Source organism: Psammomys obesus, unplaced genomic scaffold (genome assembly GCF_907164565.1).
Source record: "Psammomys obesus unplaced genomic scaffold, mPsaObe1.curated_primary_1811, whole genome shotgun sequence".
Classification (NCBI taxonomy): Eukaryota; Metazoa; Chordata; class Mammalia; order Rodentia; family Muridae; genus Psammomys; species Psammomys obesus.
This window is the reverse complement of record NW_026587216.1, coordinates 41,255,950-41,268,674: the sequence shown is the minus strand read 5'-3', so window position 1 is coordinate 41,268,674 and position 12,725 is coordinate 41,255,950. Positions and strand designations below refer to the sequence as shown.

The 12,725-nt window shown below is 42.6% G+C and overlaps 1 protein-coding gene across 1 annotated transcript in view; it reads right to left on the bottom strand.

Annotated features, from left to right (window-relative positions):
- Rad54b (RAD54 homolog B) overlaps window positions 1-12,725 on the bottom strand; it is a 65,967-nt gene that overhangs the window by 15,241 nt on the left and 38,001 nt on the right. The window contains exons 4-7 of the mRNA XM_055603144.1: window positions 12,089-12,361; window positions 8,314-8,476; window positions 5,856-6,081; window positions 3,270-3,477 (exon numbers count right to left, since the gene is read on the bottom strand). Of these exons, the coding sequence (XP_055459119.1) occupies window positions 3,270-3,477; window positions 5,856-6,081; window positions 8,314-8,476; window positions 12,089-12,361 (870 nt within the window). The remainder of the gene's footprint in view (window positions 1-3,269; window positions 3,478-5,855; window positions 6,082-8,313; window positions 8,477-12,088; window positions 12,362-12,725) is intronic.

The window sequence follows — 12,725 nt, the reverse complement described above, 5'->3', positions numbered from 1 at the left end:
TGCAGAGAGCTTGCTTAGCAAGGCCCTTTGAATCAACGAAGCAGGGTGCACGTGAGCACACAGAAACTGGAGTAGCAAGCACAGGGCCGACACAAGTCTGCACCAGGTACTCTGTGCACATATTAAAACTATCAGCTTAGCATTTTTATGGAACTCCTGGTCGTGAGAACGACTGGGTCTCTGACTCCTGTGCCTGCTCTTGGGACTCTCCTTCCCCTCCTCCTAGATTATCATGTCCAATTCAATATGATAGTTTTTGCTTTGATCTTATTACATTCTACTTTGTCATGTTTGGTTGCTAGCTCTTAGAAGCCTGTTCTTTTGTAAGGAGAGACAGAAAGGGAGTGAATCAGGAAGAGAGAGGAGGTGAGGAGGAACTGGGAGGAGAGGGAGGGGAAACCATAATCAGGATATACTCTATGAGAAAGATTCTGTTTTCAATAAATAAAAAAAAAAAGAAAAGAAAAAAAAGAAAAAGGTAAAATAAATCCTGGGTTCAGTCCCTAACACCACAAAATGATAGACAGGTAGACAGGTATGGATGGATAGATTCAGACAATTCTAAAGGCATAAAGAACAACTATAAACATCTTCTTTAGTTAGCACTAGTTTTTAATCCAAGCTTATAGCTCCACGAGCAAAAGTGACAGGAACAGGAAAACAAAAACAGTCTCAAGACTGACAAAGTAGGGACACAGAGGGCAATGGCAATTTCTACGTGAAGACATCTCACAAGTTACCAACGGAACATTCCTTGTAAAGGAAATACCTGGATCAATTTTTTACTGATGAAATAAAAAAAAAACCCAGAATACTAAGTTAGCAGCAGGCTTCCTGCTGAGGATGTGAGTCATCTGTCCGCTCTTGTTAAGGACAGCTGATACCCAAGTGAGGAAAGATCATTGGCCTCCTTGACTGCTCCTCTTTTCAAAACTTTCTTTTACGCTCATCTTCATTTCCTCGCCACACTGCTAGAGCTAATCTTTTCTATTTTATAGTTGCAATACTGCCCTCATGCTGAATGGAAAGGAGAAATAATCATATATTGTAACCAAATTCAGTCACTTTTCCCACAGTTTCCCCAGTCAAAAGGCTCTCAAGATCCTTGGTCGCTCGTGGAGTTGGAAGAACCTACTTAGTTCCTCAAATAGCCAAAGACATGAAAATCACCTAGAATAAGCTTTCCATTTCTCCAATTCCCTGTTTCCTTTTAAAAAAAAGAATTTTATAAGTATTAAACGCCAGCTTCTCTACTGCCCGAATTCCACGTTAGTATATACAAACACTGATTGGCCATCATTAAACATTAGGCATCAAGGTACTTAGGATATCTGATGCCAATTATTTTAATCTTTTTCATCTTTAAGTGACTAAATTTTAAAAAATTAAAAGCCAAGCCCAGGGAGACGGCTGAGCAGGTGAAGGAGCTGTGGCCAAGCCTGACAAGCTAAGTTCCGTCCCTGGGACCCAAGTGGCAGAAGGACAGAATGGACTCCTACAAGTTGTCTTCTGACCTCCAAAGCATGCGCAAACCCCCACACAAAACAGACATAAAGAACTGTAACTTAAAGCCTTTTTAAGAACAAGGCTGGCTGTGGTGGCACACTGCTTTTGATCCCTGCACTGAGGAGGCAGAGTGAGGAGAATCCCCTCTGAGGTCCAGGCTAGCCAGTGCTACCCAGTAAGACTCTATCTCAGATAAATAAATCCTTACATTTAAAGGGTTACTAAGCTGTCAATGAATCTGTAGCTGTTCACCCTGCTTCTTCCTCCTGAGCGGCTGCTGTTACAGGTGTGAACTACTACACCTGGCTCTAAATTATTGTTCTGTTTCGGTGTGGGTTGGATTTTGGGACAAAGTCTCAATGCATAACTCTAGAACTCAGTATGTAGAGAAGGCTGGCCTTGAACTCAGGGGCAATCCTCCCGACTCTGTCTGCTGAATGCTTGGCACAGGTGTACAGAATTATACCTAGCTCAAAGTTACTCTTTAAAGCATAGTTTTAAATATCACCACTAGAAATTGCTACATATTCCTACTTCACAAATAAGAAGTCAAAGAACTGACGTTTTAAAGGTACATTCCCACCATACCCCAACTTGCTAAGAAAGGAAGCCTGACTTGGCCTTTCCCTGTTGCTTTGGGATATACCTTTACCTGTGAGAAGACTTAGGGAAGAAAAAGTGGCTCCTTACAGTCCTTCTCTCTCCCATTCTAACTTCACAGAAGGGCTCTGACATGCATAAAGGCCATGCAAAGGACAAGATCATCAAGAGACCATAATGCAATTCAGTCCATAAGGGTTCAATACCATAGGGAACTGGAGCCGGATGGACAGCTTGGCGGTTAAAAGCACTTACTGCTCTTCTAGAGGACCTGGATTCAGTCCCCAGCAGGCATGTGGCATATGTCCATATGGTAGCTTACAGTCAACAGTAACTCCAGTTCAGGGCTATCTAACAGACTGTTCTGGCTTGCCTAGGTGAACATACACATGCATACAAAGCATATATCACACAGATACACATACACATTTAAATTTTTAAAAATGTAAGCATAAAATGGTTGGGAGTGGAACCTTGAATACAAAGAAAATGGAGAGTTGGTAAGTACTGTTAGAAATGAATAAAACTCTCTTCCTTCTCCTGAATGACAAATCTGAAGAATGTTAACATAGCAAGTATGAAAAAAAAGTTACATTGAGAAATTCAGACTTGACTTGACTCTAAATTAGGCCTTAAGCTGAAAACAAGCAGGGGGAAAGGGCTCCTTGTATTACACATGGTCTATCCCACCTTTCCAGACACTCTGGGCCAGGAGCTTTGACCAGCACTAAGGCATGGACATGCAACATAGATTCACAAGAAATGCCTGCCACGTGACAGGCAGTCCCGATCACATGGAACGAGTCCTCTGGCCTCACAACTCTATAACTTGATGCCATTATATCCCTATTTGACAGACAAGAAAATCGAGATACCAAGAGGGTAAATTACTTTCTCAAGCTGCGCAGCTTAACCAGCAGCCCGAGAAACCAGGTCCACCCAGTCCAGCCCCATCAGCCATCACTATGACACCATTAAATTCATCCCTCAAAAGGCACAGAAAACTGCACAGGGGATTTGAAGACTCAGAATCAATTAACACAGGTTTATTCACATGAATTCCCCCGATACCCGCAGCTCTTTTTATGTCAAGCATGAGATTACAGCCTGTAATGGTTCACTAGAAAAACCTTCCATCACGTCTTCCTGGAGTGACTACTGACCAGTCAGGATTACTCTGCGCTCACAAGAGAGGCTGGAGAGGGCTGTAGTTGTCTTGATACTGCTGTTCTTCAAACGATGACCCTCATCACAGATCAGAAGGTCAAATTTTAGAGTCTTAATTTGATCAAGGGAACGAAGTAACATTTCATAACTGATGACAAGAACAGAATAAAATGTAGACTGGATAAACTCCTCAATTTTATGGTCCTGAAGAGAGAAAAATAGTATTTACTAAACCATAAACAGAAACTATGAACTCCTATCTAAGCAACCTATTTTGCCAATCAATAACCAAATATCACAATCCGTTGGCCCTTCCTGTCTTGCTCCTGTTGGGCTGCATTAAGAAGGCTTGAACAACAGCCATGACTTCTCACTGGGCTGGGAAGCCTAAGTCTGGCCCGTCAATGAAGGCAGGCCCAGCCACCGACTCAGCTAAGCTCACTTAGTTCTTGTCCTTCCTTCTGAGTTCTCCTTGGTTTCTCTCACCTACCATTGCTTTTGCTCCCAGGAACAAGGGGGCTGACTGATGAACATCTTAAATCAAAGGACCAAAATTACCCCAGCAGCAAAACCTCCTCAGCACCAACAAAGCAAACCCCACCCCCATAGCTGATCTAACATCATAGTCTCAGGTAATACCAACCAGACCAGAGACTCAACAGAAAGACCCAGACTGGTCACATGAAAAGCCTCCCGCCTCTCCCTGGTGTCACGGGGAAGTCTGATGACACAGTGGGGAGGGGACGATCGGAGACACCTTGCTAGTGGCAGCGTACTACTCCCATCATAGGTGCCGGAGCCAGCCACAGAGGCCAATGGTTCTTGAGTCGGGAGTGAGGATTAATATTATTTAAATAAACACACAGCACACAGGAAACTTTTTTAAAGGTCCAGACTCGACAGCCACAGCAATAGGCAGGCTGCTGCAGCAAGCAGTGCCAGCAGCAAGTCTCCCGTCTCTGCCTCCAACCCTCTGTTTCCTAACATTTAGATTTCCCACATTATACTTGCTTTTTGTGAAATCTTAGGTCTGGTTCATGCTCCACATCCTCCAAGCTCTCTCCTCCAGCTCTGCCCTCCTCATGCTCTCTCCTAGTGCTTTCTCCTCCCACTCACCTCATGCTCTCTAGCTCCTCCCCTCTTTCCTGTCCTCTGGCTCCTCCCATTGCACAACATTGTATCTAGTTACTTTATTTGTGTCCTGTTTACACAAGAGTCAGCCTTCTTCTACAGTAACTGTCGGCCTGTCTTTTTATTGTAGTTTCTAAGCCAGAGTAGAAACATCTCAGAACAATGGTTAATTTCCACGAGGAGTCTGAGAAAGAGGTGTGATCCTCACAAGCTATCCTACCTGCTGTCACAAACAAAAGGAGATGGACTTGCAAGTTCTCCTACCATTAGTAAAGGCCTCCTAAAAGCCATCTCTCCGCCGAGATTTAAATATCAAAGCAGGCCACTGGAGTCACGGACTCCATGTTTACTCCGTGATCTAACCCTGATCACTTCCCAAAGCGATACCAACTGCCGAATGACTACTGACGGGTGACTTGCGATATTTTTATTTCAAAATGTTACAAAAAGATGGCCATAAAGCCATTCTGTTTTCTCAGGATTCGGTAAAACAAATGAAAAGTCAACATTCTATTATAAAATGGGTTTTGTAAGGTGATGACACACAAATGTTGGCAGCCAGCCTCTGCTCAGGCCTCCCCTCCCAGGTGCCGACAGGCACCTACGGGCTCACAGTCTGTGAACCTAGAGTGAGCAGCCTTATCACTGCCATGACATCTCAGCTGGCCAGAGCCTACATCAAAGGGGTGCCCATCCGCTCCATGCCGCCTGCCTGTGAACCTCCCCAGCCTCCAAAGGTATGCAAACAGACTCTCTGCCTCCCCTCACAGTCCTGCTGCTAACCCTGCCTCTCTGCCCAAGTCATTAATAACTCTTCTAATAAACTCCTTAGTCCCAGTCATCCAGCTCAGTGCCCTCTTGGACCACCTGCTCACAAACAACCTGAGGTTTTCAAGCTACAGGCTAATGCAAAGTTACACTAAACAATGATGTAGAAAACATTACATGAATTCATTTTACAAACACACATCAGGCTTGGCTCTCATTCTAGCCAAGGCTGGCCTCAAATTCTGGATCATCCTCCTGTTTAAGCCTTCAGAGTTCTGGGATTACAGACGCATGCCCAACGATGCGTTTCCAACTCACGATATTACATTATCATGCTGCAAGAAAATGAGCACTTGCACACTGAGAGGCAGCACCTGGCCGTGTGACCCTGAGGAACCAAAGGTAACCAACCATCCTTCAACACCTAGAAAGCCAAACTCCATTTCTATGCAAGGTACTTAAGGAATTCCACATACTCAAAACACTAAGAACTCAATTACTCACTTAAAAGGCTAGGTATTGGCCTAGAAGGCTGAGCGTGGTGGCGCAGGCCTTTAATCCCAGCACAGAGGCAGATCTCTGTGAGTTTGAGGCCAGCTTGATCTACAAAGACGGTCACAGAGAAACAAAACAAACAAAAATAATAAGAATGGCTACGGCTTAGACCTTTAAAGATCCCTTACCTGATCAACAGTGAATATCTTGATCCTTTCACTTCCCAGCCACTTTTGAAATTCTTTCCTCCAATTAGTCACCAAGCTTCCAGGGGTGACAATAAGTGTCTTCTTTATTACTGGCTTGCCTCCATAGGGTCCCTGACACTGGAGGGTCCAGATGAGCGAGATACACTGCAATGTTTTTCCTAAACCCATTTCGTCAGCAAGAATAGCACCACATCTGCCATTTGCCCTGTTAGAAGCAATTATACTTTCTTGAATCACAATGAGAAGTATTTCATGCCCTGATATCATCAAGAACAGGAAACTGGTAATACTGACCCTGAAGATTTTCAGTGTTTCGTCCAGCTGATTACAACCTATCACGTTTGGATCTTTGACAATTATAACCATTATGTATTGTGAACTAATTACAAAAACATGAATCTTAAATTAAGGATCTGACTATATAACCCCCCATTACTGTCATCTATACATAGTTGAATACGAGAAATGAATTCCAATTTTGTATCTATGGAATAATTTAACTATAAGACATGTTTCTCATCACTAACATTTGAACACTTCTTAATCAATTTTAGTATTGGGTATCAAAACAATTCAACATATATTGAAGCTTTAGTCAGCAACATCTGAGCTGAGAGCTGAAGAGATGGTTCCGTGGTTAAGAACATTGAATGCTCTTCTAGAGGACCTGGGTTCAATTCCCAGCACCCACATTGCAGCTCACAACTGTCTGTAACTCCTGTTCCAGGGGTTCTGACATAAATATCATGTAGTCAAAATACCAATGTATATAGCATAAAAATAACTAAATTATATTAAAAAAGAAATTTGAGCTGAAATTGTTTAAAATAAATGTATTCTATAATAAAAATATATCACTCTCTGACAAACAATGGAGTCCTCAACCAAAAGTGCTTTAAAAATGTGTGACATCAGCTGGGTGCAGTGGCTTACACCTTTAATAGCAGCACTCAGGGAGGAAGAGGCAGGCGGATCTCCATGAGTTCCAGGCCAGACTGGTCTATAAAAGCATGTCAAGGACAGCCAGGGCTACACAGAGAAACCAAGTCTCAAAGAAACAAAAAACAATGTCTAATGTCCTACAATTAATACAACTTAAAATGCAAAGTTATTAGGAATATTTTCCAAATCATGCATTTTATACTGCTTTATATTTTTAAGCTCTTAGATAGCTACATGATATTTAAAAGTTACAATGTCCAATGGAATTAAGGATATCACCAAAAATGTAAATAGAGTTCATCAGCTTAATTGCATTTCTCTATTAGAAATAACAATTAGTTAGCAGGGCCTGGGGAGATAGTTTCATCTGCAGCACAAAGGAAGACCTAAATCCAATATCACAACCCATGTAAAGAGCCAGGCCTGGTGGTTCACACTTGTAATCCAGTGCAGGAGATGCAGACCCCCAGGGCTCGCTGGCCAGCCAGTCTGCCAACAAGGTAGATGTCACTGTGAAATGACATCTGAAACCGACTTCTACTGTCCATATCCACCAGCACACACGTGCGCGTGCACACGAGCACACACAGAGAGAGAGAGAGAGAGAGAGAAACACACAGGAAGAGGATGAACACGGTGTCCCTTTCAGCACTCTGTACTGAACCTCCTCACAGAAGTGAAGTCTGAAGGGAACTAAGATGCACAAATGCAGCTCTTAATATTCCTTCCTGAGTTCTCATCAATTTCTTCAGCCATTAACATCCTTCAGATTGCTTATGCTCCTGTGAGCCTCAAGCCAAAAAATGGTGCTTCCCTAAAAATACTCTCTTTGTACCCATATGTCTTTATGAGTAGAGAAGCAGAAACATGGCATGGTCTGAAATTCGATCTTCTGTTGAAGCCTATAAAAGGTTGGTTCAATGTGAGGTGAGGATTAAATGAAAAACCTTGGTGAGGTTAGAAAAATGTACACAGAGCCCTGGGTTCAATCCCCAGCATAAAAAAGTTTATATGTGTATGTGTGAGCGTGCACATACACGTATAAACATAAATTACATGTGCATGTATTTAGATTAGAGGTTCATCTTTGAAGCCAAATGGTTTAGAGAAAAGAGTCTTCAATTAAAAGCTGATCAATCTTGCCCTGTTTCTAACAGGGAAACTGTCTCCCATTAGCTGCATAACTGGGAAAGTAATCTCTGTTCTTCTCACTGTGTTTCCCCTATCTGACTTACGGAGTGTCTGGGAGGAGCAAGCGAAATAGTATTTATATCAAGACTGACCTAAGTGGATAGACAATATGAGGCGGGGGCTACTTGAGGTCCTTGCTCCTGGAAGCCCACCTCTCACCAGAACATCTAGCACACGCCTTCCACCAAATGCACACATTTAATACCAGCTGCCTTTCCCACCAACTAACGCTATGGCGCAGACTTGAAGTTCATTCTATCAGATTCATCTCTAAAAAGGTAATTGTTACCGTTTGTTTTCCTACCTCATGCCTGTCACACACTCGTAGAGGAAGATGATCCCCTCTTTCTGATGTGGTCGGAGGTGATGAACAAGGTGAGGGTCTATCACCACATCCACCAGAGGAAAGCTGTTTCTATTGAACAGCCACTGGTGGTCCTTGCCTGGCCGCGGCATGACAAGGGAATCTTAAAAGTAAGGCAAAAGCATAAAGGTCGATCACTTGCAGCAACAGCATTATCTTGTTCCCATTACTTCCACACCAGAGCTACTTGCGAGTGTGTGTGTGTGTGTGTGTGTGTGTGTGTGTGTGTGTGTGTGTATACCAGTGAAGGATTCACACATATAATCCAAGCACTCTAAAGGCAGAAGAAGGAATATAGGGAAAAAATCTAGGCCAAAAAGAGGGGAAAAGGAAGGAAAAGGGGAGCAGGGTGGGATGGGAGAGAAAGGAAGAGGAAGGAAAGGGGAGAGGAAGTCACCCACTCCGGGTGCTCGAGCGCTGCAGACGCTGAACTTCCCTTCTGCCTGAGGATTCAGTCAGCACAGCACTCCACACTAGAGAGCAGGAAGGCAGGGTCTAGAATTTTAACCAGATGCACTTGCCAGCTTTCACAGACTCTGGTTCTGCCCAAGCTCAACAGAAAGCCTTTATCTGAAGGCTTGTACATACTGACAGTGACCATCATTTCTACTAACATTAACCAGACCTGAAAGAGAATGACAAGTTCCCCTTTGATTTAACCATCATTATTCTCAGAAAGTTAACTATTATATTCATGAATGTCAAATTCATGAGCTTTTGCAAAGCAGCATGAATTAATCATCAAATGATAATCTAATTTTTTAGAAATAAAGTTAACACAGCTTAAAGGATTCACTAAAATATCCTCCAAAGACAAAATCAAATATAACAGAAACATGACTGATGATAAATCTGAAGATAATTAATCCACCAAAACTGACTTTGGATTATGTTTGCATGGTAACAATGTGGTTGAAACTTAATTCATTCCAAGAATTAAACAAGAAAGAAAAAAGGAATAACAACAAGGAGAACCCTAAGAAAGATGCTTAATCCTCATTCAGAAGGGAGAACAGGATAGTCATCAGAAGCGGGATAAGAGAGGGAACAGGACAAGAGCCTTCCACAGAGGGCTTCTGAAAGACTCTACCCACTAGGGTATTGAAGCAGATGCTGAGGCTCATAGCCACACTTTGGGCAGAGTGCAGGGAATCTTATAAAAGAAGGGAGAAATAGAAAGATCTGGAGAGGACAGGAGCTTCACAAGGAGAACAACAGAACCAAGAAATCTGGGCAAAGGAGGCCCTGAAAAGACTGATGAATCAACCAAGGACCATGCATGGAGAGGACCTAGACTCCCTGTTCAGATGTACCCCATGGGCAATTCAGTCTCCAGGGAGGCAGGGGAAGTCTCTGGCATGAACCTGGTTGCCTGCTCTTTGATCACCTCCCCCCCAGCGAGGTGGCCTTACTAGTCCAGAAAAAGAGGATCCAGACAGTCTTGAAGAGACCTGATAGGCTAGGGTCACATGGAAGGGATGGACGACCTCTCTTATCAGTGGACTAGGGGAGGGATATGGCAGGGAAAGAGGGAGGGTAGGACTGGGAAGAGATAGGGAGGGGGCTACAGGGCTACAGCTGGGATACAAAGTGAATAAATTAAATAATAATAATAACAATAAATAAAATTTAGAGACTCAAAAAAAAAGAAAAAAGGAATAAAGAGATGAGAAAGGGAGATAAAATCGATTCTAGTACATTGAACAAATATCGACTGCATGGATATATAGTCATGGAATGAGAGCTTAGTTCTGTTCACTGTTAGCAATGATCCATTCAATCCAGCCCCAGACTCGATCCCTTCTCACAACTGCTCCTTTGTGTTTTTCCAGTATTATCAGTAGTTGTCAGTGTTATCTTCTATAGCCTGAGAGCTCCCAAACGCAAAAGGTTAAAGCCAGAAGGACAGCTATACTGCAAGAACTGACAGCCCTGGACAGGACAGCAGGAACCTGACAGGGAACCTGCTGTATAATCACCAAGACCAAGGACAACTTTGGGAGGAAAGGGTTATTTATAGGTTCATCATTAAAGCAAGCCCGGCAAGAACTCAGGGCAGAAGTCTAGGGGCAGGAACAGATGCAGAGGCCATCAAGGAATACTGCCTGCTGGCTTGCTCACCACGGCTTGCTCAGCCTGCTTTCTCATAGCATCCAGAAGCACCAGGCCAGGAGTGGCACTACCTACACGGGCTGAGCCCTCCCACACCAATCACCAATTTAAAAAAAACAAACGAACAAAAACCCACTGCAGACTTGCTTACGGAGGCATTTTCTTAATTGTGGTTTCCTCTTCTCAGATAACCCTAGCTTGTGTCAAGTTGACATTAGAACTAGCTAGAACACTGCCTGATGCTCAGAGAAATGCTGGTTTTGTGTCACCGAAGATGCAGAAATTCTAGACTATATGTAATGTAGGGCCCCCAGCCAATTCACACCATAGGAGTCCAGGTCCTCTTCTCCAATCAGTGGATGGATAAAGAGCATTTTGTTTTCTCTCATAGGAAGAGACGACACTCCTTCTACAACAGCGTGAAGTGGCTATAAGATGTATCATCACCATCCTTCAGTTCCCCAAAAAGCTCTCGGGGAGGAGCTGAGATTAGACAGGGCAGAGAGTGAAGTCAGGAAGGACCTAACCCAAAGCTAAAAAATTAGCATGTGAGATAAACCTACTGGCAAAGAGGAAGACTAGAAATCCCCAGGCATAGCCCAACTAGAACCGGCAGGGACCACTTGCAAAGGGCTCCAGATCTGAGAGGATAACCCTAGGCTCATGTAGACTACATGAACAGAAAGCGTTCCTGAGGAAGTTCAAAGTATGCAAATGCAAATGAGCCAAAGAGCCAGTGGTACAGAATATAAAAGTGTTCATCCTTTGTGCAGCATTGACATGGAGCTTCTAAGCTTTTTCTCTGTTCTGGGCTTCTCCTCCCTGGAAGTGTACTAGTTATTAATAAACTACTTCTACTGTAGCTATGTCTGTGTTCAGCACTTTCTTCTGGGAAACAAGAACCTGGAAATATCCCTGTAGAGGTACACCAAATACTAGTATCAGCATATATCACTGAAATTACGAATGTACACATTAAATAACTTTCATTTGATGTCATCAGTATTCTTTATGTGAAAGGGTACATCTGAATATAATCTTCCCCTGAAATTTTCACAGTTTTTTAAATTTTGCATGTGTGTGCACGCCATGGAATGCATGTGAAGCTGGATAACTTTTGGGAGTTGGTTTTCACTTTCCACCATGTAGAAAGGATCAAATTCAGGTAAACAACTCAGCAGCAGGAGCCTCTGCCCACTAATCCACCTTTCCAGTCCTTCGCCTGCATTTTTTTGTTTTATCTAGTTTTTGGTTTCAAGACAAATCAAAAAAATACATAGTGCAGACTTCTTATTCACTTTGTAAGCCAGGCTGACCACACCCATTTGCAAATTTTAAAACAAAATTTAAACATCAATTCACTTGTCAAAAATCTTTAGACAATACTAAGGTGGTGATGTCACACACCTATACCCAGCACTCAGGAGGCAGAGGCAGGCTGATCTCTGTGAATTCAAGGTCAGCCCGGTCTACAGAGCAAGTTCGAGGACAGCCAGAGCTACAAGAGAAACCCTGTCTTGAAAGACCAAATCAAAACACAAAACAAAACAAAAACAAATTTAAACAATGAAAACAGAATGTTCAATTGTCTTTAAAACCTTACTTGGTGTGCATGGGTCATGGCGTGGTTTGCAGTTTTCCCATCTAGTTTTCTTTGATTGAGTTGATTGGCAAACACTTTTGAAAGGGTTAGAAAAACATTTCCTGGCAGCCTGAGAACCTGGGACGACAGGACTTCCTCCTGCACACTGAAAACACTTGCCACTGTGGAAGTCGTCGGAAGAGATTGTACCCAGGACTTCTATCTCTTTCCCACCAAGCGTCAGGGTTTGGCCTTCTTCTATATTTTCAAGCTCTTTGAACTTATATCCAATGCCTCCAAAAAAATTTAAAAAAGAAAAGAAAAGAAAACAAAAAACATATTAATTGAACTGACATTCTAAGAAAACTTAGTAATAAAATATTTATCTTCCCATGACTGTACAGAATTAACATTATCCTTGGTATATGTTATAATATACATATCAACAGCCAGGAAAATAACACATCATTCTGATTTAAGAAAAGCATAAAGGGCCAGGAGATAGCTCAAAATGCTAGATGAACAAGCCTAATGACTCAAGTTTAATTCTCAAAATTCACATAAAAAGCCAGATTATTTTTAAATATGCAATAGTGTCTATAATATCAGTGCTTTTCAAAAGACTCACTTATTATATATATGTGCGTGTGTGCGCATG